This window comes from Podarcis pityusensis, assembly GCF_964106645.2.
Source record: "Podarcis pityusensis genome assembly, chromosome: 9".
NCBI lineage: Eukaryota > Metazoa > Chordata > Lepidosauria > Squamata > Lacertidae > Podarcis > Podarcis pityusensis.
Window position 1 is genome coordinate 74,196,126 of NC_138034.1, and position 27,640 is coordinate 74,223,765.

Below are 27,640 nucleotides of genomic sequence, written 5' to 3' on the forward strand. Positions count from 1 at the left end.
AAGAGTTAACACCCCCCTGCCCTTAAAGAGAGCCCATATGTACATGTTAAACAGTTTAATAAATTGTTCTGTGCACACTTATTTTCACCAAGGTACTTTCATGTGGCAAGTGAAGGAGCAAAATGTATTATTATTATTATTTTGTTGTTGAAAGTTAAGAACATTGCTACCAGCAATACATCACAGCTTCTATAGCCTACATATAGCAGGGGTATTTAAAATGAGAGTCGTCATCCATAGTTAAAAGTAGAAGTCGGCAAATGTGTCCTCTTTTTTGCTCTTCAAAATATGGCAGCCCTATGAGCTGAAGAAGCCAGGGGGTCTTCCCCCTCCTGCGGCGACCAGCTCCACTCCCCACTGGTCTCCCAGAACCCAAAGAGGTATGAAGAGGGCGGAGCAAAGATGGACAAGATAAAGGAGCCTCAGATTGTTTGGGAAGGGACTGGGGTAAGATCTGATGGGAAGTGTTGCTGCGCTAACTAATCTTGAGCTGTTTTGTTTCTTTGAATAAAGAGTCATCTTCACTGACACCTTGTGAATTATTGTTGACCGGGGACTCAGCTACATTAGTAAAGAAATGACGATCTGAATGCGCTATAAACATGCAACACCAGATGGCACAAGTGAGCAGGAAATTTTTATACACAATTCCTGATAGGTTCCCCCCTCTTTTGTTATAACGATCTAATTTCTGACTTATTTATAGTGGGGTCCCCCCCCGTGTGTAGATCAACCCCTGATTCCAACCCCCACCTTGACAATTGAAAAGTGTGGGATGAAGGAATGGTTATCCGTGAAATGTGTCAACAGATCGCAAGCCAACAAGGAGGAATGGTTGTTGTTATATAACACCTCCATAAACACATCAGGAAGAAGGCTAAATAAAGACGAAACGTAGTCTAATATCAGTGTTAGCTTGTGCAAGCTTCCTGGGTTTTGTGCAAATGTGATAGAGAAAGCTTTGCTGTGGATTTCAATCAGTTTTCAGTCTATCAGTGTTTTAATTTTTAAAAAGTTTTCCATTATTGTTGATTTTTCTTACTATGGATAATTGTACATTATTTTCTCCTCTTTTGGGGGGGGGGTAAACCACTGCAAGGTTTTAGTTTTTACAATCCAGCAGCACATAGATGGTATAGAACAGACAAATAAATAAGTATGTTTGCTTGATTTTCTGCAAGCCGCACTGAAAGGCCAGAGGAGCTGCGGTCAGACCAAAAAGTGACCACGCTTGCCTTTTATGCAGATGAGCCTAGCTGGTTCTGTTTGTGACCTCAGTGGGATGGATTGCTGAGGGGAGCAGCCAGGCAGCAGCCCAGCGGTCAGAAGGGGAGCGTGGTTGGGGGTTGGTGGGGTGGGGGAAAGAGAGCAGGGGCACAGAACCATCTTTAGTGCCGGAAATAATGTGAGTGTCCAGCTGAATGGCCAAAATCTGCACGGACTGGGAGGTGAGCCTTGGAGGTGATGAGGAGCCATCCTTCTGAAGTCCTTCTTTGAAACACGTAGCCTCCAGGTGGGCAGGATCATAGAATCATTGTAGAGTTGGAAGGGACCTTGAGGGTCATCTAGTCCAACCCGCTGCAATCTCAGGAATCTCAGCTAAAGCACCCCTGACAGATGGCCGCTCAACCTCTGCTTAGAAACCTCCCCATAACCCCCCAAAGGGAGTCTATTCCGCTGTTGAGCAGCTCTTACCGTCAGAAAGTTATTCCTGGTGTTTAGTTAGAATCGCCTTTCTGATAACTTGAATTGGTTCAGATCCTGCCCTCTGGAGCAGAGGAACACAAGCTTGCTCCATCTTCCATGTGACGGCCCTTTAGATATTTGAAGATGGCTATCATATCTCCCAAGGACGTGGGTGGTGCTGTGGGTTAAACCACAGAGCCTAGGACTTGCCGATCAGAAGGTCGGTGGTTCGAATCCCCGTGACGGGGTGAGTTCCTGTTGCTCGGTCCCTGCTCCTGCCAACCTAGCAGTTCGAAAGCACACCTGTGCAAGTAGATAAATAGGTACCGCTCCAGCGGGAAGGTAAACGGCGTTTCTGTGCGCTGCTCTGGTTTTCCAGAAGCGGCTTAGTCATGCTGGCCACATGACCCGGAAGCTGTACGCCGGCTCCCTCGGCCAATGAAGCGAGATGAGCGCCGCAACCCCAGAGTCGGTCACAACTGGACCTAATGGTCAGGGGTCCCTTTACCTTTATCATATCTCCCTCTCAGTCTCCTCTTCTCCAGGCTAAACATGCCCAACTCCTTCAACCATTCCTCATAAGGCTTAGTTTCCAGACCCTTGATCTTATTGGTTGCCCTCCTCTGCACACGTTCCAGCTTGTCAATATCCTCCTCAAATTGTGGTGCCCAGAACTGGGCACAGTATTCCAGGCGGTGGCTGAGCAAGGCAGAAAATAGTGTATTATTCCCTTGATCTGGACACTAGACTTCTGTTGATGCAGCCTAGAATAGCATTAGCTTTTTTTTTGCTGCTGCATCACCCTGTTGACTCAAGTTAAGCTTGTGGTCCACCAAGACCCCTAGATCCTTTTCACATATGCTGCTAGTAAGGCAGGTGTTCCCCATCTTATATTTGTTCAGCTGGTTCTTCCTGCCTAAGTGCAGAACCTGACACAACAATTAACACGAGAACATCCTTAGCAGGGGTAGGATTTGACTCAATATTCGGTGGCAGTCACTGTTGGCAATAGAAAGGCTGATCCCAAACTCTCAACAAAAACTAAGCATGCAACTTAATCCATGAGCTAGTGAAGACTGAGTTAGCTTGGCAGGATAACTGGCGCTGGTATAGTAAATTTTGATGTGCACGCAGGAGCTTATCCTGACAGCCTCCCTAGGCCTTGCCCCAAGTAAAGGTAAAGGGACCCCTGACCGTTAGGTCTAGTCGTGGCCGACTCTGGGGTTGCAGCGCTCATCTCGCTTTATTGACCAAGGGAGCCAGAATACAGCTTCTGGGTCATGTGGCCAGCATGACTAAGCCACTTCTGGCAAACCAGAGCGGCACACAGAAACGCTGTTTACCTTCCAGCCACTGCGGTACCTATTGATCTACTTGCACTTTGATGTGCTTGTGAACTGCTAGGGTGGCAGGAGCAGGGACCGAGCAACGGAAACCCCCCCCCCCCATCGTGGGGATTCGAACCACCGACCTTCTGATCGGCAAGTCCTAGGCTCTGTGGTTTAACCCACAGCGCCACCCGCGTCCCAAAGGAGAGTTTAAAAATGCTGACCCAAATCCCGCCCCCTGCTGCAAAGAGCCCATGGCACAATAGCTGATTTATCAGGGTTAGCATCACTGCAACTTTATGCAGCGTGTCTGAGAGTAAGTTCCATTAAACTCACTGGTCTCAGCTTCTGCCTGCCTAGGGTCCACTTGGAAAACACATTGAGCTTTCCCCAAAGATCTTCAGTCAGCTGAAATGCACACTCTAAGCTGTTAGTGTGAAGCGGGGACCCCATCAAAGGAAAGGAAAGACGCTGCCAGCCTCTGATTCCCTTCCTGCTAATTTTTGTATCCATGCCTGATGACCAATACCTTAGGGTGGAGTTGTTGATCACACCTGAACAATACATTTAACCCCCCCAAGAATCCTGGGAACTGTAGTTTGTGAAGGGTGCTAGAAACCCCAAACTACAGTTCCCAGGAACCTTTGAGTGACACCACGTGCTTTAACAGATGTGACCTCTGGTTCCCTATGGCTTAAATGCATAGCTTGCAACTACCAGGATTATTGTGGGCCCGATTCTGTGGAATGCCCTCCAGATCTTCCCCGTTGAATGTTGGGTGTTTGATGAGGACTTTTTTTTAGTTCAGCAGGCATTTTGGGGACATTCTTTTATTCTTATTTACATAACTTAAGCTTTCACCTGTGGTTTGGGTTCCTTTAAAACATCATTATTAGTTGACTGATGAATTGCTTTTATTGATTGTTCTGCAAACCGCTTTGTGACCATTTATGGTGAAAACGAAAAGCAGTCCAGCAAATAATAAATGATAATAATGCTAATCATCTGCCACAACTTAAAGCCTCAACGTCACCTCCATCACCTGTAAAGGGAGTCCAGCAATTGCCCTATAGATGACATCGTCACGCCTTCTTTCAAAAGGGCTGTGCTCCCAGGGGTGGAAAGATCAGTTCATTTTGGTTCTCTCAGTTTCTCAATTTTCAAATTTTACATGCAGCTCTCCACATTCCTGCAGCAACCTGAGTTCTTTTTTTAATTCTCTTGAAAATTATTCAGCATTCTAGTGCAATTTTCTGCAGATAAACAAATTTTTGTATGCAATTTTGGCTACAGTACACTCTTCCTCAAGCAATTTCTCCTAACGGAATGCAATTTTGTACAGTACTTTCCTGAATATGTTCATTTTCATGAACGCTTTTACCTAATGTTTGGATTTTTGATTTTTTTTTGCAAACGTTGGATAACTGCCTTGCAAAATTCAGATAAGTACGAACTTGAGTGAATGGCTGTATTCTGCTCCCCACCTTGTTTCAGAAAGTGGAAATTTGATTGATCACTTGCACTTAACCTCCAGAGCACCACTGGCAGGATTTTTGCCTTGCAGGGAGTTGGGTCCCTTCCAACGTTACAGTTTTATGATAAGTCCTGACCTGATGGCCCCTCATTGGCTCCCTCTCTCATTCCTGCTTCTGCTTCCATGCAGGTAACACCACGATGCTTCTGCAGCCTCTTTCCAACCCTCCCCATGCCCAGGGAGCGGGCGATGCAGTCCTCCAAGCAGGCTCCTTCCCCAAACTTGAGCGGCTCCTGAACGTTCTCCTGCTCCTGGCGGCTCTTCACTTCCTCATCCAGACGGCCATTTATTTCTCCTGCCTCTTCCTCATCCTGCCCATGGGGTTTGTCGTCTCCAACGTCATCTCTGGGTAAGTTGGAAGGGGAAGAGGGAGGTGAGCGTCTTGCCAAATGCAAGGCAGTTCTTTTAAGAACTTTCTGGTGGCAAGAGTTGTTGGGCAGTGGGACAGACGAGTTGGAAGGGAGGCCCAGGGAGGCCCTAGTCCAACCCCTGCTATACAGAATTCTCAACTAAAGAGCCCCAGACAGATGGTCATAAAACCTCCAAGGAAGGAGAGTCCACCATCTTCTGTGCTCGTCTGTCCCACTGCCCAACAACTCTTGCCACTAGAAAGTTTCTCCTAATGTTCAGTCGGAATCTGCAATCTTGTCATTTGAATCAAGTGTTTTGGGGCCTCCCCTCTGGAGCAGCAGAAAACTAGCTTGCTCCATCCTTCATGTGGCAGACCTTTTGATATCTGAAGACGGCTCTCAGATTTCCTCTCACTCTCCTCTGTGGGAATGTTCAGGGAGGCAGGAGAGGATATATTGTTTAATAATATCCTTCCTAACTTGCGTTAGCAAGTCCCTTTACTTAGCAGAGTGCATTCCCCTTTTAAACACACAGCGGTTAGCTTGTTGCAAGCTTGTTTAAGCTTCTCAGTATAGGATTCCTGGTAATCCCCCTTTCTCTCCCTTAAAAGAATAGACACGACACAATCTTGTGTAAAGTATTATAAAAGAAGTTTACTCACACATTTAGTTCACAGATGGACCCCTGAAGGCAGACTCAGTTACAGACATATACATACATGTGAGTCAATCCCATCTGGAGATAGTTTCTTTTTCCTCTGTTGGCTGAACGCTGAAAGCCAACAGAGCATCTCTAGCTAAAAAGAGCTGTTGCTTGTCCTTTTCGTTACCTAGACAGGTAAGGTCACGCCCACCTCTAGTCACATGCAAGAGGAAGTATGTCCCAGTCAGGAGGAAACAGGAAGTTTTCTACTCACTGGAGCAGACATTCCTCTGCAAGTCCACTCTAGGAAAACAAGGAATGTTGTACTTGACTGCTATCTATGTATTACATCCCACATCCTCTTCTCCAAGCTAAACATACCCAACTCCTGTGATCATTCCTCCAAAGGCTTGGTTTCTAGACCTTTGATCATCTTGGTCTCCCTCCTCTGCACACCTTCCAGCCTGTCAACATCCTTGTTAAATTGTGGTGCCCAGAACGTGACCCAGTAGAAAGCAGACTTAGAGCAAAGTCCATTCCCCAGAGCTTAACTGACAGCAGAAACTTGCTGCTGCAAGATGTGGAGACTGAAAAGGACGAGTGGACTGCATTAGACCACCTCTAGTTTCCTTTCTGTCCCCTCTCCCCCTGGTACATCCACATTCGGCACATCCTTGAAGCTCGCATGTCCCTGCCAGTTTATTTCATTTTTGTTGCATTTTCATTTTCATTTACAAACTTGCACTCTTCGATATGCCTTAGAGACCTGCCTTGTGTAGGGATGTGAACGGATGCTGGGAGAAGATTTATTTATTAGCTCTTATCCTTCCTTCTTCACATTTGTGAGTTCAGTAGAGTGCCATTCCTTTGCAGCTTAAAAGGAAGCTTAGATAGGCTAGTCTTTTAGTTTAAGTAATCCAGGATGCTTTAAGGCAGATTGGATTCTCCTGGTGTTTCCTCCCTTTTCCTCCTCTTAAAACAACAGCCACACAAACAGTCTTGTAAAAGGTAAAACAATAACATTCACTCAAAGTTTCTGCTGCAGAATAACAGATACAGCAGCTTTGTTCTGGCAGGCTTAAAATGGTAATTCAGTTACAAAGACATGCTTAAAGGTAAAGGTAAAGGGACCCCTGACCATCTGATCGGCAAGTCCTAGGCTCTGTGGTTTAACCCACAGCGCCACCCACGTCCCTACAAAAGACATGCTTAGGTCTAGTTTAAGATGGAGTTTCTGAGCTGTAGCTCAGACTTAGCAGTTGCTCTCACATTTCTACCTTGGTGATGACAGGAAGAGTAAAAGAGGATGTGCTCAGGAAGGGAAGGACAATATACCTTCCTTGTGTCAGGGCACAGTGGGAGTGCTCTCACAGTGGGAGTGCTCTCACAAAGTTCTCTCTAGCAAACTTACAGGAAAACTCTGTGAGCTTCAGCATCTCTCATGTGCCTATCTAGCAAACGCGCATTGTTGGTTTGACTGCATTTTAAATATCCCACACCTTGAAAAGGTAAAGGTAAAGGGACCCCTGACCATTAGGTCCAGTCGTGGCCGACTCTGGGGTTGCGGCGCGCATCTCGCTTTACTGGCCGAGGGAGCCGGCGTACAGCTTCCGGGTCATGTGGCCAGCAAGACTAAGCCGCTTCTGGCGAACCAGAGCAGCGCACGGAAACGCCGATTACCTTCCCGCTGGAGCGGTACCTACTTATCTACTTGCACTTTGACATGCTTTCGAACTGCTAGGTTGGCAGGAGCAGGGACCGAGCAATGGGAGCTCACCCCGTCGTGGGGATTCGAACCGCTGACCTTCTGATCGGCAAGCCCTAAGCTCTGTGGTTTAACCCGCAGCACCACCCACGCCACGCCCACACCTTGAACCACTCCATTATTTCAGAGTGGGTCTCTTTTGCTTCCAGCCACCTTGCAAATAGTCCCACTTGCTTCTCCCTTCTGTCCTCAGGGCAAACACCATAATGGGCGCTGCATCTTCCGAGAACCTGAGGACGGGGCATGCCTTGTGCCAGGGGGCCGCGGGGGAGAGAGCCCAGCAGACGTCCTTCCACCTTTACGTCCAGGGGATTGAGGATCTGGTGATGTCCTTGGCGGTCGCTTACTTCCTGGTCCGTGTTGGGCTGATCTTCTGCAACCTCGTCTTCATCCTGCCCTTGATCTTCTTCCTCAGTGAAAGGAGCTGCTCTTGAGAGGAGCAACCACGAATAAAGGGAGAGCTTGGAAACATTGGTCCTGTGTAGAGTCGCTCTTTGGCAGGTGGGCCGGGCTGTTGTGCTGGGAATGGAGAGGCTCAAGTCCATAGGCCAGATGCTATTGTTTAGGCTTTTAGTCATGTCCGACTCTTCGTGACCCCCAGGACCAGAGCACGCCAGGCACTCCTGTCTTCCACTGCCTCCTGCAGTTTGGTCAAACTGTTGTCTTTGTCCATGGAGTTTTCTTGGCAGGGATACTGGAGTGGCTTGCCGGTTCCTGCTCCAGGTGGATCATGTTTGGTCTAAAATCTCCACTATGACCTTTCCATCTTGGGTGGCCCTGCATGGCATAGCTCATAGCTTCTCTAAGTTATTCAAGCCCCTTCGCCACAGCAAGGCAGTGATCCATGGAGGGGATGGGCCAGATGAGGCCCCCCAAAAACCTTTGCACCTGGCCCATGGGACTCTCCAAAGGTCACACCCTCTTGCCAGTCCTTCACCATGCCCCCTTGAGTGAATTTTCCTGTCTGGAACTGTCTAAGAGCCCTCTGGCAGTAAATCACACTGTTCAAAGTTGGAGTTAACTTATGGTTACCAGATTTTTTCCAATGAATCTGGGGACACCTTTTTTTTTTTAAAAAAAAAACTGAGTAGCAACAGGGAGTCAGTATAGTGGTACCTTGGGTTAAGAACTTAATTCGTTCCGGAGGTCCATTCTTAACCTGAAACTGTTCTTAATCTAAAGCACCACTTTAGCTAATGGGGCCTCCTGCTGCTGCTGTGCCGCTGCTGCACAATTTCTGTTCTCATCCTAAAGTTCTTAACCCAAGGTACTATTTCTGGGTTAGCGGAGTCGGTAACCTGAAGCATCTGTAACCTGAGGTACCACTGTAGTGCGGATGGTGAGGCAAAAGACCCTGGGCCCAAGCACACATGCATTTTGTATAAAGGTGCAAAGCCCTTCTTTCACACCCTGTGAAACATAAATGCGCAGAGTTTATAAAAAACTGGGCACTGCCCGTCCGCCGTGACTCCTGAGCCTCCCCCAATCTCCTGCCCCCTTCCTCCTTTATTTTAACTGATCAGGGGAGGCTCAGGAGTCACGGGCGGGTGGCTATTGCCCAGTTTTTTAAAAACTCTGCGCATTTATGTTTCACAGGGTGTGAAAGAAAGGCTTTGCACCTTGCCTGACAGAGAAACCATGTGTCTTGCACCCCCCTGGGCAGCGCCTGCCTGCCAGTGACCCCCGAGCCTTCCCCGATCTGTCAAAACAAAGGGGGAAGGGGGCAGGAGATCGACAGTGGCGGTGGGAGTGAGCAGCTCCTGAAGCCAGCCAGAGCCAACTGCGCTACCAGGCTGGCTCCGGGCTGCTGAGGCTGCCACTGCCATGTTTCCTGGGGACAGATTTGCAAATCTGGGGACTGTCCCCGGGAACTGGGGACGTCTGGTAACCCTAAGTTAACTCTTTACAGTGGTACCTTGGGTTACAGACGCTTCAGGTTACAGAGGCTTCAGGTTACAGACTCCGCTAACCCAGAAATAATACCTTGGGTTAAGAACTTTGCTTCAGGATGAGAACAGAAATCGTGCGGTGGCAGCGGGAGGCCCCATTAGCTAACGTGGTGCTTCAGGTTAAGAACAGTTTCAGGTTAAGAATGGACCTCCAGAACGAATTAAGTTCTTAACTCGAGGTACCACTGTATTAGCAAAAAACAGGATCTCTGCAGACTTGGTTGAGTGTCAGGCCTAATGAGCGCAGCCGTTCATCCCCAGCAGGTCTTGTCCCACGAACCTGAAAGTCCTCGCCTGCCAACAGCTGCCTAGGTCTCCTCTTCTCCAGAGCTTTCCCCAAGCATTCAGAGACTGCGCCTGTGTGCAGCCTGCTCCTGCTCTTCCTGTTTCAGCCCTCTTCTGGTCCTGGGGACAAGTGGAGAGTGGAGCTTGTCTCGGCAGGAGGGGGAGACACCCATGACTCTGCCCTATCTCTGCCTCTTGGTCTCCCTCCTCTCCTGCTTCAGCTTCTGCCACTGAGTCTGGTCTTCTCTCTGCCACAGACTCTCCCAGCTCACTAAGCCCTGTTGCCTCCTCAGCTTCCGATGCCTCCTCACCCCAATCTTCTCCCTCTGACCTCTCATCGTCCCACCACCAACCTCCAGGTTCTGAGCCTTCTTCCCTTGGGGGTTCCTCAGCTAGTGCCTCCCACTGCTCCTCTGCATTCAGCCAGTCCATGACAGTTTCTATATTCCTCTGTTCATCTTGCCCAGTAAGATAAAGGTAAAGGGACCCCTGACCATTAGGTCCAGTCATGACCGACTCTGGGGTTGCAGTGCTCATCTCGCTTTAATGGCTGAGGGAGCCAGCGTACAGCTTCCGGGTCATGTGGCCAGCATGACTAAGCCGCTTCTGGTGAACCAGAGCAGTGCACAGAAATGCCATTTATCTTCCCGCCAGAATGGTACCTATTTATGTACTTGCACTTTGCCGTGCTTTCGAACTGCTAGGTGGGCAGGAGCAGGGACCGAGCAACGGGAGCTCACCCCGTTGCGAGGATTTGAACCACCAACCTTCTGATTGGAAGTCCTAGGCTCTGTGGTTTAACCCACAGCTTCACCCGCATCCCAGTACCTGACCCCTAATGTGGTGCCTATGAGCAACACAGTGCCCTCAGGCACCTGCAAGGCCTGCTTCTAATTTTAAAAAATGGTGTTCTTTGGTTTGTTTTATTGACTGAGGGCAGGGCTTCTTCTCAGCCAGAACTCAGTTCTGGCACCTCTCAGGTGGGCGCCACTGCCATTATAAGAGAACAAGAGAGGTGTTGCTGGTGAGTTCTGGCACCTCTTTTTCTAGAACTATAGCACTAGTCACCTTTTTGGGGGTGGGGATATTGCCTGCTCTTTGTTTGCTTGTGGGTTCTTTTGGGTTGCATTTGTAGGTAGCCATCAATAGCTCTCTCCTCCATGAAGAAGCATTGAATTGTCCACTGTGAGGAACTTTGTTAGCTCAAAAATGGAAAGTACCAGAGTTACCAACAATAGAGGAGTGGCAGACGAAGATGGTTGATTATGCGGAACTAGCAAAACTGCCATGTAGAATCCGAAATCAGGAGGAAGCAAAATTCCAAAAAGACCGGAGTAAATTTATGGAGTACATAAATAATAACTGTAGAAATTTGAAGACTCTGGCAGGACTGAAATAAATCTTACGATGTAGATAGGACTGGATACAATAAGAAACGGTGGAAAAGTAACTGACATAAGAAAACCTGTTGAAGGGAGGGAAGGAAGTCAATGCTCAGCAGAGTGTGGGGAAAGAATGTGGGTAAACGATTGTTGAATTTTACTGTATTTTGTTTGTTTGTATTAAATGAAACACAAATAAAAAGCATTTTTTTAAAAAAAAGAATTGTCCATTGTGAGAACTGGATGGACTAGATGGGCCACTGGCCTGATCCTGCAGGCTCTTTTCGTGTTCTCAAGACCGAATGTACTCCTTCTGCTGTGTATGTGCCACTAAGGTCTGTTCCTGTTGCACCTGCTGCTAGCAGCACAGAAGCATTTGCGCTCATGTTCTGAGCTTCCCAGAGGCACCTGCAGGACCCAGGCTCTCTGCTTAGAGTGACTCTTAGCTTCCAATTGGTTGCCTGTTTGATGACCTCACAGGTGGGTGGCGGCTTTGTCCTATGCTTCACAATGGGAGCTCCCGGGGCAGGTGCGGTCCAGGGTCTCCCGCCAAGCAATGGTGCCTTGACCAAGATGCTGCAGCCGCTGGACTCCTGGAGCTCTCTCCGGGCCACAGGTTAGCTGCAGACTGCAGGCTAAGAGGTTTGGAGCCTGGAGGTCAGAGGACAGCCTTCTGGGTGGGAATCTGGCACCGGGAAAGTCAGCAGAGCTGCCAGGTAGCACACTGCGGCTTCCACCCAAGGATGTGGATTGTTGCATGCCTACCTAATCTTTGAAAGGTGAGCAACTTCCGGGGTTCCAGCAGTTACTCAGGGTTCTGTTTCCTTGGAATGAAGGTCAGCGGAGACGGTAGATTTAGGATACATGGTTTTATTTTCATGTACAGACAACCTGGGCGTAAGATGGAGAGGCTCTAACATGGGACTGAAACTGCCTTGGTCGCGCTGGTCGATGATCTCCGGCGGGCTAGGGACAAAGGTGAGAGCTGTTTCCTACTCTGCTGGATCTCTCAACGGTGTTTGATACCACTGACCATAACATCCTTCTGGACTGTCTAGAGGGGCTGGGAGCTGGAGGCACTGTCATACAGTGGTTCCGTTCCTTCCTCCTGGGCCGTGTTCAGAAAGTGGTGGTGGGGGATGAGTGTTCAGACCCCTGGGCTCTCACTTATGGGGTGCCTCAGGGTTCCATCCTCTCCCCCATGATTTTTAATATCTACATGCTGCCGCTGGGAGAGATCATCAGGGGCTTTGGGCTGGGTGTCCATCAATATGTGGATGATACCCAGCTCTACCTCTCTTTCAAATCAGAACCAGTGAAGGCGGTGAAGGTCCTATGTGAGTGCCTGGAGGCGGTTGGAGGATGGATGGCGGCTAACAGATTGAGGTTGAATCCTGACAAGTACTGTTTTTGGGGAACAGGAGGTGGGCAGGTGTGGAGGACTCTCTGGTCCTGAATGGGGCAACTGTGCCCCTGAAGGACCAGGTGCGCAGCCTGGGAGCCATTTTGGACTCACAGCTGTCCATGGAGGCGCAGGTCAATTCTGTGTCCAGGGCAGCTGTTTACCAGCTCCATCTGGTACGCAGGCTGAGATCCTATCTGCCTGCGGACTGCCTCGCCAGAGTGGTGCATGCTCTGGTTATCTTCCGCTTGGACTACTGCAATGCGCTCTGTGTGGGGCTACCTTTGAAGGTGACCCAGAAACTACAACTAATCCAGAATGCGGCAGCTAGACTGGTGACTGGGAGCGGCCGCCAAGACCACATAACACCGGTCTTGAAAGACCTACATTGGCTCCCAGTACGTTTCTGAGCACATCTGGTGGGAGAGCCTTCTCGGTGGTGGCACCCGCCCTCTCACCAGATGTCAAAGAGAACAACAACTACCAGGCTTTTAGATGACATCTGAAGGCAGCCCTGTTTAGGGAAGTTTTTAATGTCTGATGCTGTATTGCTTTTTAATATTCCGTTGGAAGCCGCCCAGAGTGGCTGGGGAAACCCAACCAGATGGGCAGGGTATAAATAAATTATTATTATTATTATTATTATTATTATTATTATTATTAAACACAGATCTTGCTTCTCCATTAGTCACAGCTGTGGATCCAGCACAGAGCAAGGAGGTCTCTGTGTATCCAGCTTCCAACCAGCTCAGCTGTCACACACCACACCTGGCTATTCTTCTCCTGGGATTTCCATCTGCAATCATGTCGACTAACATGCCAATGTGGGGAGGGGTGATTTTCAGCAGGACTGGTGGGTGAGAGAGGAGAGAATCTTATGCATTTCTTTCTACTACAACTTTGATGAAAACCACCCCATCCCAAGACGTAGTCCTATTGAAAACCATCTCTTTCCCTCCCTATGCTATGCCTGCCATTCATTCTTTTGAAAATCTTGTGCAATTGCAGGTTGGACCTCCAAGTCCAAACTAGGGGTACAACAAAACTGGAAGGGTGAGGGGGTTCCTTCAAAAACAGAATGGCTGAACAAATTGGTAGAATTTGCTGAATTGGCTCAAATGACAAACAGGCTGAGAGGTAATGTTAACCAAAAATTTATTCAAAAATGGGACATGTTCAAGAACTACTTTAAAAAAAATATACCATATTTTTCACACTATAGGACGCACTTTCCCCCCTCCAAAAATTAAGGGGAAATGTGTGTGCGTCCTATGGAGCAAATGCAGGCTCCTTGGCTTCAGCGATAGCAACACAAAGCCTCCGAAGTGCAGAGGGAGCGCTCCCTCTGTGCTCCGGAGGCTTTGCGTTGCTTTCGCTGAAGCCTGGAGTGTGAGAGGGGTTCTCCAGGCTTCAGGGATAGCCGCCTGAAGCCTTTGGAGTGCACTGGGAACTTGCACTGCGCTCCGAAGGCTTCGGGTTCCTTTTGCTGAAGCCGGGAGAGCAAGACTCTCCCGGCTTCAGCAGAGAGGGAGAGGTGCGCAGTGCCCCTTCAGCAAAGCGGGAGGAGAAATGGAAGGGGCTCCATTTCTCCTGCTGCTTCGCTGAAGGGGCGCTGAGCAGAGAGGGGATAATTTTTTTTCCTGTTCTCCCCCTCCTATGGTCCGGTGCATCCTATGGTCCGGTGCGTAGAGTGGAAAATACGGTAACAGTTGTGTGGCTTCTTTGACAGCACATGAATGATTTCTGTTTACATGAATGAAAAGGTTCTAAAATTTAGTAAGGAACTTTAAGATAGTATAATTAGTATAATGTTAAGTTTTGTACAACAGGAAAGTAGAAAAGGTAAAAGCATTGGGGGTGGGAAGTCTCATGTGTATATATGTAGGTGAAATATACTCAGAGTCGCAAAGTGATTTCATGCTCTTTATTCAGCTCATAGTGGTGAGGAGGAATGAGTGAATGTCCCCTCAAAGTATCTGCTTTATATACATTATTTATACAATGGGCTGCACATGATTGGCTAATTCCGGAATTCTACTGTAAGCCAATCAGGTTGTGGATTCACTTCTATCTGGAGCATGATTGGGTGGTTCCTGCCAACCAATCATACTGCTGCATTGTTCTAGGACCAATCAGACTGCTGCATTCTGAATCCTATTGTTCTAGGACCAATCAGACTGCTGCATTTTGGATCCTATTGTTCTAGGACCAATCAGACTGCTGCAGTTTGGATCCTATTCAACTCAGTACATAACAGTAGGAGTGTATGGTGAATTGTATTTTGAATTGACACTGTTTTGTAATCCCCCCCAAAAGACCATATATAATTATAGTGGTACCTCTGGATGCGAACGGGATCCGTTCCGGAGCCCTGTTCGAATCCTGAAGCAAATGTAACAATGCGACTGCACGTCTGCGTGTGTGGCGGGTCATGTTTAGCCGCTTCCACGCATGCACATGATGTCATTTTGAGCGTCTGTGCATGCGCGAGCAGCGAAACCCAGAAGTAACATGTCCGTTACTTCCGGGTCGTCGCGGAGCGCAACCCAAAAATATTCTTGCCAAAGCTACTTCAACCCGAGGTATGACTGTATATTATCTTATCAAGTAAATTCAATAAAAAATTAAAAGCAACCCCCCCCCCCAAAAAAAACAAACTATGGATGCACACTTTGATTGACTAAATCAATCAGCCTGAGGCTTTCAGCCTGAGAAAAGCTATGCTGGCAGGGGGCTTATGAGAGTTGTAGTTTAAAACATGGCTGTGCTAGCCAGGACTCATGGAAGTTGTAGTCTAAAACATTCCTGTGTTGCAGGAGTTGGACTAGATGGCCCTTGGGCCAATTGTATTCTGTGGTTCTATATGGCTGTGCTGGCCAGGTCTCATGGGAGTTGTAGTCCAGCACATGGCTGTGCCGGTGTGGGGCTGATGGGTGCTGTAGTCCAAAGCATGGCCAGCTGGCAGGGGTTGATGGGAGTTGTAGTCCAAAACAATCCAGAGCAGCGGTTCTCAACCTGTGGGTCCCCAGATGTTGTTGGACTACAACTCCCATCATCCCTGAGCTCTGGCCTTGCTAGCTAGGGGTGATGGGAGTTGTAGTCCAACAACATCTGGAGACCCAGAGGTTGAGAACCGCTGATCCAGAGGATACCAGGCTAGGGAAAGCTGCCTCCATCCAGTTCACCCATGGTTCCTCTTCCCCATTCATTTCCAGGGAATGCATGCCCCCCCAGCCCTGTGGACCATGGTGCTGCCTAGCAGAGGAAGAGCCTAGCGGAAGACCCCAGCCATGTGCGTGGCCACCTTTGTGATAGTGCTCTCAACCACTTACTACTTCTTGATGACCGACCGGTTCCATTCTGAGCTAATTGCCTCCACCCGGTTCCTTGGCCCCTTGGCTGCCCCGCTCCTTGATGTGCTGCGCATCACCTCCGACCTAGGGCGCCACATCGTCTACTTATTCATGTCTGGTGCCCTTGCCTTGCTGCTCTCTACGATCTCCTCGTGGGTGCAGGAAAAGGTGCTCGAGGAGACCAAGAACGTGGGCTTTTCCTTAGGGTCGTGAAATCAGCAGGGCTTGGAAACAGCCCTGTTGCAAAACAAGACAATGTGGGAGCTTTCTATTTGCCCCTAAACACTGCAATAAACATGCCTCCCCCTGCATGGTGTTCTTCTAGCGTTAAGTCTTGGGTTTTAACTCCTTTGACAGCTAGGAAGACCCTAGCAATTCGCATCTCCACTGTGGGTGGGTGGAAGATATTTAGCAGAGACAAAAGCTGGGGCTGCTAAAACGCCAAACAGCTCAGGGTGAAAAGGGATTTTGCCAGGAAAACCTGCTCTATAATGTTGAATTGGAACTAATCAATCACTTGGGTTTCCCATGGATTGCCGTTTGTTCCGATTTAGCAGTAAAGAGCAGGTCTTCATGCTCTGGGGCAAAAAAGAAAAAAGAAGAAGTGCTTGGACAGGGAGCTTTAAAGCACAGAGCCCAAGACTCCTTCATTTCAGGGTCCTGGATTTGAGACCTATGTTGGGCAAAAAAATTCTGCATTGCAGGGGGTTGGTATAGATGACCCTCATGGCCCCTCCCAAATCTACAATTCTATGATCTGTGCCTAGAAACACAGCAAAAAAGCACATCTGAATGAGCCCTGAAGACAGCTTTCTCTGGTCCTTTGTTGGTTTAGCGTTGCACCCCTTTGCCCAAGGGGTTGGTATTTATTTATTTTTTAATTCCCATTACTAAAATTAGTCATGATGATTCAGGAGCAGATTAGTATTGGGTTTTTTGGGGTGGCTCCCCGCCCCCCCCAAAAACCCTTCCCACTCAGAATCTTGGCTGAGTTTTCTGGCCAGAGCTGAATGAGATCCTAACCACTGCCACCACCCCATGGACCACAAGAGAGACATACCCATGGAGACAGTTCCCAGTTCCCATCTGGACCGCTAGGCTAGCCACATTAGGGTCTAGTTGGCTGTATGATGGAAGACCTCTGTGGGAGATTCTATTCCAGTAGTCACCCCATGATGACTTTATGAAGGTTGACCTCTACTTCTTTTTCCATTGTACTTTTCTGGAGGAGGGTCGTAGGGCATTAGGTTCAATATTTGGCATCTTCAGGTGGGGCTGGAGACGTCCCCCATCTGAAACTCTGGGAAGCTCAGAACCTGGTCAACGGAGGAAAAATCTGAATGAGAGAGTGGGGTCCAGTCTTTTCCAGGGTGGCCACCAGTCCCCAGCCAAAAGTTGAGGGCTTGCAGGGCTGCCATTACCCAGCCAGCTGGGTTTGTGACATCAGCAGTCAAGAAACAGAGTGCCCTCCCCAGGACAGCCACTCCCATTAGGCCGGGATGTGGTGTGGGAGACATCTCTGCCCAATGAATGGGTCAATAATTCAGACACGAGGACGGGCCTGGGGGTAACATCTGATGCTGAGCTCAGCCTAGAAGGGAGGTAAGTTGGGGCATTCCTGCCATGGGAGCCTGAAGATCATACCATGGATCCCATTGCTCATTTTTACCCCCGGTATTATGAAGGGGCAAGGTCCATTCATCCCAGCATCGTGTTCTCACCAGATGCCCCAATGGGAAGCCTGCAAGCAACACACGAGTGAAAGAGCACCCTCCATTAGTGTCCAACAACTGGTATTTAGTGCTCAATCAGAGCAAATGTCAGTTTGAATTTTTTCTGGATTGCCATTTGCTCTGATTGAGCTTTAAAGAGCAGACTTTCATGGAGAATGCTACAGAGCAAAAAAATAAAGGGCACTTGCACACAGGGCTTTAAAGCATAGACTATGCCTGTAAAGGGGGCATGGGTGGCACTGTGGTCTAAACCACAGAGCCTAGGACTTGCCGATCGGAAGGTCGGCTGTTCGAATCCCCGCGACGGGGTGAGCTCCCGTTGCTCGGTCCCTGCTCCTGCCAACCTAGCAGTTCGAAAGCACTTCAAAATGCAAGTAGATAAAGAGGTACCACTCCAGCAGGAAGGTAAATGGCGTTTCCGTGCGCTGCTGAGGTTCGCCAGAAGTGGCTTAGTCATGCTGGCCACATGACCCGGAAGCTGTACACCGGCTCCCTCGGCCAATAAAACGAGATGAGCGCCGCAACCCCAGAGTCGGTCACGACTGGACCTCCCTTTACCTTTACCTTTATGCCTGTAAAGAGCAGTGTGGATAAACCCTAACTTGGGATCCCGGTGTCTAAAATTAGTCGTTCTTGCTGTTATTAACAAGTCAGGGCAAATCCACATGGGGAGTCCTGCTGATTCCCTGTAAAGCATGCATGTACATGTGTGTGTCTAGATGTGTCGTAAAGTGCATTATGGGTGCATAGGAGGAAGGTGCCAAACTCTCACACGTTTCTCCATCTTTCAAACACCTCCTTTCTCTTTGAGTAGTCATGAAGTCTCAGTGGGAGAACATAAGAAGAGTCCAGCTGTTTGATCAGGCCAACAGCCTCTTCTCACAATGGCCAACCGGGTGCCTCTTCTGGGAAATTTGCAAGCAGGATTTGAGCCTAAGAGCCTTCTCCCCTCCTGTAGTTTCTGGCAACTGGTGCTCAGAAGTACTGCTGCCTCGGGCAGTGAGTTCTAGTGTCATGAAGGGGGGAGGAAAACCTTTCTCAGTCTGCTTCCTCCGTGCCACGCAGAATTTTATAAACTTCTATCACGTTGCCTCTTAAATCCCCCTTTCTCTATTCTAAAAAGTCCCAAACGTTGCAACCTTTCTTCATCAGGGAGTCTCTCCATCCCCTTGATCATTTTTGTCACTCTTTTCTGAACCTTCTCCAACTCTGCAATGTCCTTTCTGAGGTGAGACAGCCAGAACTTGTGCACAGTACTGCAAATGTGGTCATGCTGTAGATTTGCACAATGGCGTTATGTGTGATGGCCTGGGACTCAGGCTCAGACTCTGAACCAGAGGAGTCTCAATCCGCACTGGATCCTTTGCCCCAGGCATCATCTGAACCAAGTCTGGGTCCTGATCCCGAAGAGCCCCAGTCTGCACAGGTTCTCCTGCAACAAACACCAGCTGGGCCAAGTCAGGGGCCTGAGCCTGCCCTGGCTCCAGATGTGGGGATTACCTCCTTGCCTTCAGCTGGGCCATCACTTACAGCTGCTCCACTACCAGTTGGGTCAGGAGAGGCTGAGGCGGCCCCTGGGTCTAGTAACCCACCAGTGTCTCCTGAGCTGCAGAGACTAAGGTCTGAGAGGAGGAGAGACCTGAGTACTCGCAGGAGGAGTCCTCGCCTTCGGGTGAGACAGGGAGGTGAGTCACCGGGGGATCAGGACCAGCCATTACCCCAACAAAGATAAAAGGCTGTCGGACCCCACCCCAGGTTGCGGGAGCAACATTGCTGTTTGTTAGAACCTGCCTGAGACCCTGTGCCTGACCCACCCTGGTTTTCTGCCTTGACCCTGTCGGACTGACTCTTCGCGGAACCCTTGGATTTGGGACCAGACCTGGACCGCATTGCTCGGGTTTACCCCCGGGCCCAGCACATTATGATCCCGGCAGTTTTTGTTTTCAGTTCTTTTCCTAAGGATCCGTAGCATGGAATTTGCCTTTTTGACAGACTAAAAAGTCTGAAATGCTGCAACCTTTCTTCATATGGGTGTCACTTCCCTTATGGTCTGCCTAGTTTAGCATCCTGTTCCCATGATGGTCAACCAGCTGCCTCTAGGAAGTCCACAAGTAGGGCGTGCGCCAAATCAATCAGTATGAGCTGTCCAGCAATGGAATGGACTCCCTTGGGAGGTTGTGGACTCCTTCATTAGAGGTTTTTAAGAAGAGTTTGGTTGGCCATCTGCCACACACAATCTAGTTGAGATCCTTGCATTGCAGGGGGTTGGACTAGATGACCCTCAGGGTCCCTTCCAACTCTTCTACAATTCTACAAAATCTTCTCCCATCTGCGGTCCCCAGCAGCTGGTGTTCAGAGACCAATTTCCTCCAACCCTAGAGATAGTATCTAGCCATCATGACTAGGAGCCCTTGGCAGCCATAGAAAATATGACTGCTTTTGGGTGGGTTGGGTAAGGTTAGGTTCCAGAACTGTGGCTGGATCTAGAGACATTAAAAAAACCGTTTCAGGAAAACGCGTTGTAAACTTCATTATGGGAAATCAAGTTGGTGGAAGACGGGACTCCACGGCGCCATCTGGTGTCACAGTGTTATAACGCATTTAAAACGCTATTTCTTTACTTATGTAGCTGAGTCCTATGAGCTGGAAAAGATCCGGTGCTTTAACCCACTTTAATTGGGTAAACCTAAATTTCCCCTGCATCCTTGAACCCCTCCTACAGAACAGCGCCAGTCCAGACACACCCTTATTCCCAGGTAATATAATATCCCGGCAGTAGCTTAAAACAGTGCCAACACTGCGTATATTAAATCCAGCAGTTATCAAAACATGACTTTAAAATAGCAGCAGTTTTAAGCGCAGAGCAATAAAACATTAATTAAAAGCAGCTTGGAGCAGAGAAGTCTTCAGGGCACATTAAAAAAAACTGACAAGAGAAAGAACCAGATTCACCGGCTTAGGAGTGCTAGAAGATGTCAACTAAATGAGACTGTTTCCTGCCACCCTAATACCCAAGAGATGAGAGACTCCATGGGTTCCAGGCATTTATTCAGGGTTCTGTTTCCTTGGAATGACGAAGACTGTGGTGTCTTTAGAATATATGGCTTTATTCACACATATCCACAAGGACGTGTTCTATGGGAGCTTTCTTCAGGCACCAGGCTGGTTGGCAGACCAATTCTTCATTACAACGGTGTCTGCGAAGGTGGCATGAAGGCTGGCAGTGTTAACCTTGCCATGAGGGAATCCCTTGCAGACAACCGCAGTCCCTGCAGTGACCAGTCAGGTGACCAGAGGAGGCATGACCTCTGGGAGGCGTGCAGAGAAAAGAAACGACATAGTACATCTGCAGCAGCACAATTGGATGCCTTCATCTGCCCCAGCTGCGACAAAACATGTCTCTCCCAGAATCTTTTTATATGCAACAGCCGCCGCAAGGTTATTGACTGCAAAAAACTGGAAATCAGAAGAAGTACCAACATTGAAAGATTGGCAACATAATTTTTTTGAAATGATTGAATTAGCAAAAATGACGGCAACAATTAGAACGCAATCTAATCAAAATCTCAAACAGGAATGGAAATGTGTAGAAGAACACATGACCAAAAGATGCTCCAACATGAATTTACTGATATGTATAGACTGATTTCACAAAGTTAAGTTGAGCTAAACAGATATATAAGAATGAATGTTTAATTATTAAGATACAAAATTACAATCTCAATAATAAAGTTACAAAATAGTAACAAGGAAGTCATGTATGGGTGGAGGGAAGACACAGGGCAAGAAATAAGAAATGGATAAATGTTGGTACATAATGAAATGTGAAAATGTGAATTTACGAATATAATGTACAGGTATATGTATCAGGTATATGTATCACTATGTGAAGAGTTCATATATGTATTGCAACATTAATAATAAATAAAACAACAACAACAACAACAACAAAATGTCTCTCCCATATCAGTTTCTACAGCCACAGCAGGGGCTGTAACTCTCCAATGATTTGACTTTACCCCCAAAGGTACGCTCCCTTGTCTCCCGAGACAGACAGGTGCCAAGAACAATGCATAGATGGAAGATCAGCACTCATACCACACTGGTCAAAGTTCTCCTACCTAGCAGGTACGAAAGTCGGAAGGTTGGCAATTCGAATCGGTGCGACGGGGTGAGCTCCCATTGCTTTGTCCCAGCTTCTGCCAACCTAGCAGTTTGAAAGCACACCAGTGAAAGTAGATAAAAAGGTAAATGGCGTTTCCGTGTGCTCTGGTTTCCGTCACGGTGTTCCATTGCACCAGAAGTGGTTTAATCATGCTGGCCACATGACCCGGAAAGCCGTCTGTGGACAAATGCTGGCTCCCTTGACCTGAAAAATGAGATGAGTGTCGCACCCCATAGTCACCTTTGATTGGACCTAACCGTCCAGGGGTCATTTACCTTATACCAGGGGTCAGCAAACTTTTTCAGCAGGGGGCCGGTCCACTGACCCTCAGACCTTGTGGGGGGCCAGGTTATATTTTGAAAAAATATATATGAATGAATTCCTATGCCGCACAAATAACCCAGAGATGCATTTTAAATAAAAGCACACATTCTACTCATGTAAAAACACCAGGCAGGCGCCACAAATAACCCAGAGATGTATTTTAAATAAAAGGACACATTCTACTCATGTAAAAACACGCTGATTCCCGGACTGTCTGCGGGCTGGATTGAGAAGGTGATTGGGCTGGATCCAGCCCCCAGGCCTTAGTTTGCCTACCCATGCCTTATAGCATTTACCGTATTTTTCGCTCTATAAGACACACTTTCCCCCTCCTAAAAAGTAAGGGGAAATTTGTGTGCGTCTTATGGAGCGAATGCAGGCGGGAGGCTCTGCTCAGCGCTCCCTTTAAAGAGCCGTGTGGAGCGTGTGTGCAGCTCTTTGGGGCTTTTCCCCGAGGAGGGAAAAGGGCTGCCCTTCTCCTCCTTGGGGAAAAGTCCCCAACAGCCACACACACACTCTGCACGCTCTTTAAAGGGAGCGCGGCTCTTGGGGGAACCTTAGCTGTGAGCAGCCTCTCCCGGGCAGGGGATGAAGGTTCCCTTTCCCCGGGAGAGGCTGCCCGCGGCTAAGCCAGAAGCCAGGACAGCGAGCGGAATCGATTCCGCTGGCTGTCTTGGCTTATGCCATAGCCACGCGCAGCCTCTCCTGGCCGGGGAGGCTGCGTGCGGCCAAACAGGAAGCCAGGACAGCCAGCGGGATTGCTGCGCTGCGATCCCTCTGGCTGTTCTAGCTTCTGGCTTAGCCGTACAAAGCCTCCTCAGGGGAGCGGGAGCCTTCATCCTCCATCTTCACTCAGGAGGCTTTGCGGGGCTATCCCTGAAGCCAGGAGAGCAAGCGGGATCAGTGCGCACCAATCCCTCTTGCCCTCCTGGCTTAAGCGAAAGCAAGCCTACTAGCTTTCCTCCCCCAAGAGCAAAAGTCAGGGATAGCCACACAGAGCCTCCGCAGGGCGCACTGATCCCGCTTGCTCTCCTGGCTTCAGGGATAGCCCCGCAAAGCCTCCTGAGTGAAGATGGAGGAGCACTCCCTCTTAGCTCAGGATGCTTTGCGTTGCTTTCTTATTTCTTGTTTTCCTCCCCTAAAAACTAGGTGCGTCTTGTTGTCCGGTGTGTCTAATAGAGCGAAAAATACAGTACTTTACTCAGTGGTTTCCCCCCCTAAAAATAACGTTTAGGGGTACTCTCATCTTGACTCAAGAAAACCACAATTTTATAGTTCAAATCGGGGGAAATAAATACAGTAAATGGACAAAAGTACAAAGATTCACAAAATGTTTAGGGGTATGTGTACCCCTGCGTTCCCCCAAAGAAAGCACTGACCTTACCTTGCAGCTAGGTGATGGAGTGGAAGAAAGACCCACCAATCAGCCTTGGAGGGGGCATCATCACTTAGCTGAAGCCCTTGCAAACTGACTCATTATTTTGGGATGCTGATGAGGACACTTTTATGGCCAGCTAATGTCACTGACGAGGGCAGTAACCTCCATCAGATTCCAACCCTCTCAGGGCACAAGACCCCAAGAACTGGGAGGGACTCGGGACATCACCCAGACTGACCCCCCCCAAACCCACAACCATGAAGATTTTAAAATTTATTCTAAGTAAAGCAAGGAAACTATGCCCCTTCCTGTTTTGTTGGACCACATTTCCCATCATCCTTGACCACTGGCCATGTGACCTGAGGCTCATGGGAGCTAAAGTGTTTCCAACAAGATCTGGAGAGCCACGGATTTAAAGGATCTCCCTCCTTCGAAATTGCCAAGGGCGCGGGGACAGAGACGAAAAGGGCTTTTAGTCCCCAAAGCACTAGAATAATCTTCCATAAGAAATAGAAATGCAATAAAATTGATTAAACTTGTTAAAAGAAGGGGCCAAAACAAGCAATTAGGACCATCCAGGAACAGAATTGAAAACAGAACTGCCAATATAATGCTGTTATGCAAATCTCTGGTGCGGTTGCATTTGGGATTCTGGTTGCGTCGCCTCAAAACTGATATTGCAGAGTTGGGAGAAGGTTCAGAAAAGGGCAGCCAAACTGATCGAGGGGATGGAGCAACTCTGCTATATGAGGAAAGGTTGTAGCTTTGGGAACTTTTTCGTTTATAGAAAAGGTGAGTCAGAAGAGACATGATACAAATTTATAAAATTATACACGGATAGCGAAGAGTTTCTCCCTCTCTTGTAACAACAGGATTTGTGGACACCCCCAAAGAAGGTGAAGAACTACCGACGAAAGAAGAATGGAGGATGAAGTTGATGGACTATGCAGAATTAGATAAATTAACAGGGAGGATTCGAAACCTGCGGGATCAGAGATTCTTAGAGGACTGGAGTAAACATATGAACTATTTGAAAAGTAATTGCGACGAACAGATTACGCTAGTAGGACTGCAAGAAGTTTTGTAAGGTGGATAATCTGAAATATTACAAGAAAGACTATGGAAAGAATTATTAGTTAAGGACAATTAAATGCAATATAGAAATTAAGAAATGCAGAATAAGTGATAAAGAACGGAAAACCATCAGAGGTGTTGACGGAAGTCTAAAACATTGTATAAGATGAGAAGATATGTTGTATGACTGTTGGAACTGATATGTTAAAAAATCAATAAAAATGTATATATAAAAAAAGAAGTTGAATGCTGGAAGATTTGGGACAGATAAAAGAAAGGACTTATTCATGAGGCACAAAGTTAAACTATGGAACTCCTTGCCACTGGAGGCAGTGATGGCCACCAAGTTGGGTGGTTTCAAAAGAGGATTTGACAAATTGGTGGCTATCAATTGGCTACTAGCCAGGGTGGCTATGCTCTGTCTCCACAATCGGAGGCAGAAATGCTTCCAGACATCAGTTTCTGGAAACCACAGGAGGGGAGAGGGCTCTCGTGCTAGGATCTGGTCGGCCACTGTGAGAACAGGACGCTGGACTAGATAGGCCTGCTCCCACATGCTCTTATGTTCTCATCTTCTTATGATCCCTGTGGAAGGTCTGCTGAATTGGATACAAACCTTTTGTTTCCATAGATGGATTGCCACCACCAGAAAGACACTCTTTCCAGTCTCCACCTGCCCCAGCTCAGAAAGCAGATGTTGTCTCGTCAGGGAGATCTGGGGAGAGGAGATTCCCAGTTGCCTGCCTCCTCTCTCGGTATCTTTGAAACAGCTCAGTGAACACGTAAAAAAGAGGGTTTTGTGTTAGCTGTTTTTCTGAGCCACGCAGAGTGATGCAGCGGTTCCACCCTCGAAGCCTTAGTGATGAAGTAGATTCCACACACAAGACTCTTTGCTTGCAGGGTGCCAACTATTAACGAGCAGTTTTATTTATGCATGTCAAGTCCAATGCAACGCAATTCTCTCCCTTGAGCCCAAGAGAGGGTTTTCTTGCTTCCAAAACTCCTTCGCAGCAACGCATAAGTTACAAGATTTTGCAGCTGTTGCAGAGGTTTTCCTCTCTCCCCCCCCATGTACAATTTATTATTTACAGAATGCATCTTCTAACCGATACAGTACAAATACTGACATTTTGTGCCTCCCCAGGGGGATCGCCATGGCTCGCCAGAAGCCCTCGCAACCTCAGCCGTCGGAGCTGTCGCCGGTGCAGCCGACTCCTGGCTGCAAAGTGGTGGCGCCGCCCACTGCGTGCAGCGGGTTCCTGGGGTCCTTCCTCAACGGCGTCAAGATGGTCCTGAGCATCATCTTGTTCCTGGGCCTCTGCGCCTTCACGGCCTACGTTGCCTTGCTCTGCACCGCCCTGCTGTTTGCGGCCGTCCAGGTCCTCTTCAGCACCCTCATCCCGTCAGCTCTCCTCATCCTGCAGTTCCTGCTCTCCGCCATGCTGCTCCTTTTCTGCCTGCAGTGGATGAGCGAGATCTTGTCACAGCAGTTCCACGTCCATGACCCGGTTTTGTGAGATCTTCGGGGAATACAAGCACCAAGGAGGACTGGGCTTGGCTTGGCTGTTTTTCTTCCTGAGGCGGAGTGGGGTGAGGGGTGCAAGTCTGGAGTGTGTGCGTGTGTGACCCTCCAGTCCAGAGGTGGCCAACATTTTCTCTGTTAAGGGCCTTATTCCCTCAGTGGCAGGGTGGGTAAGAGCAACAAGTCAACAAGAACTCTCCCTCCCTCCCTCCCTCCCTCCTTCCTTCCTTCCTTCCTTCCTTCCTTCCTTCCTTCCTTCCTCTCTCTCTCTCTCTCTCTCTCTCTCTCTCTCTCTCTCTCTCTCTCTCCTTTCTTCCTTTCTCCTTCCTTCCTTCCTTCCTTCCTTCCTTCCTTCCTTCCTTCCTTCCCCATCTCTCTCTCCCACTGCTTCTATCTCTTTCTGCCACCCAGGGGTGCCAACTTGGATAAAACATTGGGGTGGGGGCAGGTGAACCCCACATCGCACAATCGATCACATGATGCAGCACATGAGACCATTTGAATGGCAATGGCCATCAATTGGGGGGGGCTGTCCCCCTCAAATATTTTATGGGGGGCAAAGTGGTGTCTCCTCCCCTCCCTGTAGTGGATTTGGGACCCCAGAGCTCCCCCAAAGAGGGGGAAGCTGGAAAGTGAAATTAACAAGGTCATCCACTTCAAAACTGCAGAGATGAGCTCTCTGGTTTCCCTGGGGTGACCCTCTTAAGCATCACCAAACGTGCAGGAGAGATGTAGAGGACCCAAAGAAATCCCTAAAATGCACATATGCTAATAGATACCTATAGCTCCAAATGTCAACATAATTAAATAGAAATCCCACAAGGCCTTGCCATGGTGGGGAACAGGACCCAGGTGCTTAGCTTCCTCTAGGTGTTAACCATGGAAAAGTGATTTCATTTTTTTTTTTTTATAAAATATTTATTGAAGTTTAAACATTACAGAAAAACAGAAGCAAAACAAAAGAAACAAAAAAGAGCAATAAACAATTACAAAACCTCAAAAACAAAAATAAATTCAAAAATACAAAACATCAACAGTACAAAAAGAAAAAGCAAAAAGCAAAAGCATTGACAAAAAAAAAGAGCAAAACCCAAAAAAGGACAAACAAACATACAAAAGAACCACATATTTTCATATCCTTATCTTTCATTTGCTTATTTCCTCGACTTCCTCACACCTCCTTTTTTTGTATTCTAGTTCAATTAAATATTCCAGCAAGTCCTTTCCCTCTTTCACAAATTTAGTTCCATAGTTTAACTTAACACAATTTTAGACTTAAATTTACCTCTTTATCCAATGTCAATCTATTCATACTTAATTCTTTATAATATTTCTGCTAAAGTCATATAACTTCTTTCCAGCATCTTTCTAACATTCATTAATTTTGAAATATTTCTGTAAATAAGCTTTGAATTTTTTCCAATCTTCTTCCACCGACTCTTCTCCCTGGTCTCGGATTCTGCCAGTCATTTCCGCCAATTCCATGTAATCCATCAGCTTCATCTGCCATTCTTCCCTGGTAGGTAGATCTTGTGTCTTCCAGTGCTTTGCAATGAGTATTCTTGCTGCTGTTGTAGCATACATGAAAAAACCTCTGTCCTTCTTTGGCACCAACTGGCCCACCATGCCCAGGAGAAAGGCCTCTGGTTTCTTTAAGAAGGTATATTTAAATACCTTTTTCATTTCATTATAGATCATCTCCCAGAATGCCTTAATCTTTGGGCATGTCCACCAAAGGTGAAAGAAAGTACCTTCAGTTTCATTGCA

At 47.9% G+C, this 27,640-nt stretch overlaps 2 protein-coding genes and 1 long non-coding RNA gene across 4 annotated transcripts; all 3 read left to right on the forward strand.

Moving 5' to 3' along the window:
* Positions 1-1,326: 1,326 nt before the first annotated feature.
* LOC308485410 (uncharacterized protein) lies at positions 1,327-7,779 on the forward strand. The gene is made up of 3 exons (XM_081021289.1): positions 1,327-1,448; positions 4,678-4,897; positions 7,500-7,779. Exons 2-3 carry the CDS (start codon positions 4,689-4,691, stop codon positions 7,738-7,740), a joined length of 450 nt encoding a protein of 149 aa, XP_080877415.1. The 5' UTR covers positions 1,327-1,448; positions 4,678-4,688; the 3' UTR covers positions 7,741-7,779.
* A 3,657-nt stretch (positions 7,780-11,436) lies between these two features.
* On the forward strand, positions 11,437-15,986 carry LOC308485438. Of its 2 annotated transcripts, XR_013990491.1 has the most exons (3): positions 11,437-11,701; positions 11,809-11,900; positions 15,540-15,986. It is a non-coding gene; the product is annotated as an uncharacterized lncRNA (long non-coding RNA). The 2 variants fall into 2 exon arrangements; XR_013990492.1 differs by lacking the exon at positions 11,809-11,900.
* Positions 15,987-17,125: 1,139 nt separating this feature from the next.
* LOC308485949 (uncharacterized protein) lies at positions 17,126-25,899 on the forward strand. Its single transcript, XM_081022173.1, has 2 exons — positions 17,126-17,279; positions 25,496-25,899. The coding sequence occupies exon 2, from the start codon at positions 25,506-25,508 to the stop codon at positions 25,866-25,868; it is 363 nt and encodes a 120-aa protein (XP_080878299.1). The 5' UTR covers positions 17,126-17,279; positions 25,496-25,505; the 3' UTR covers positions 25,869-25,899.
* The last annotated feature ends 1,741 nt before the right edge of the window (positions 25,900-27,640 follow it).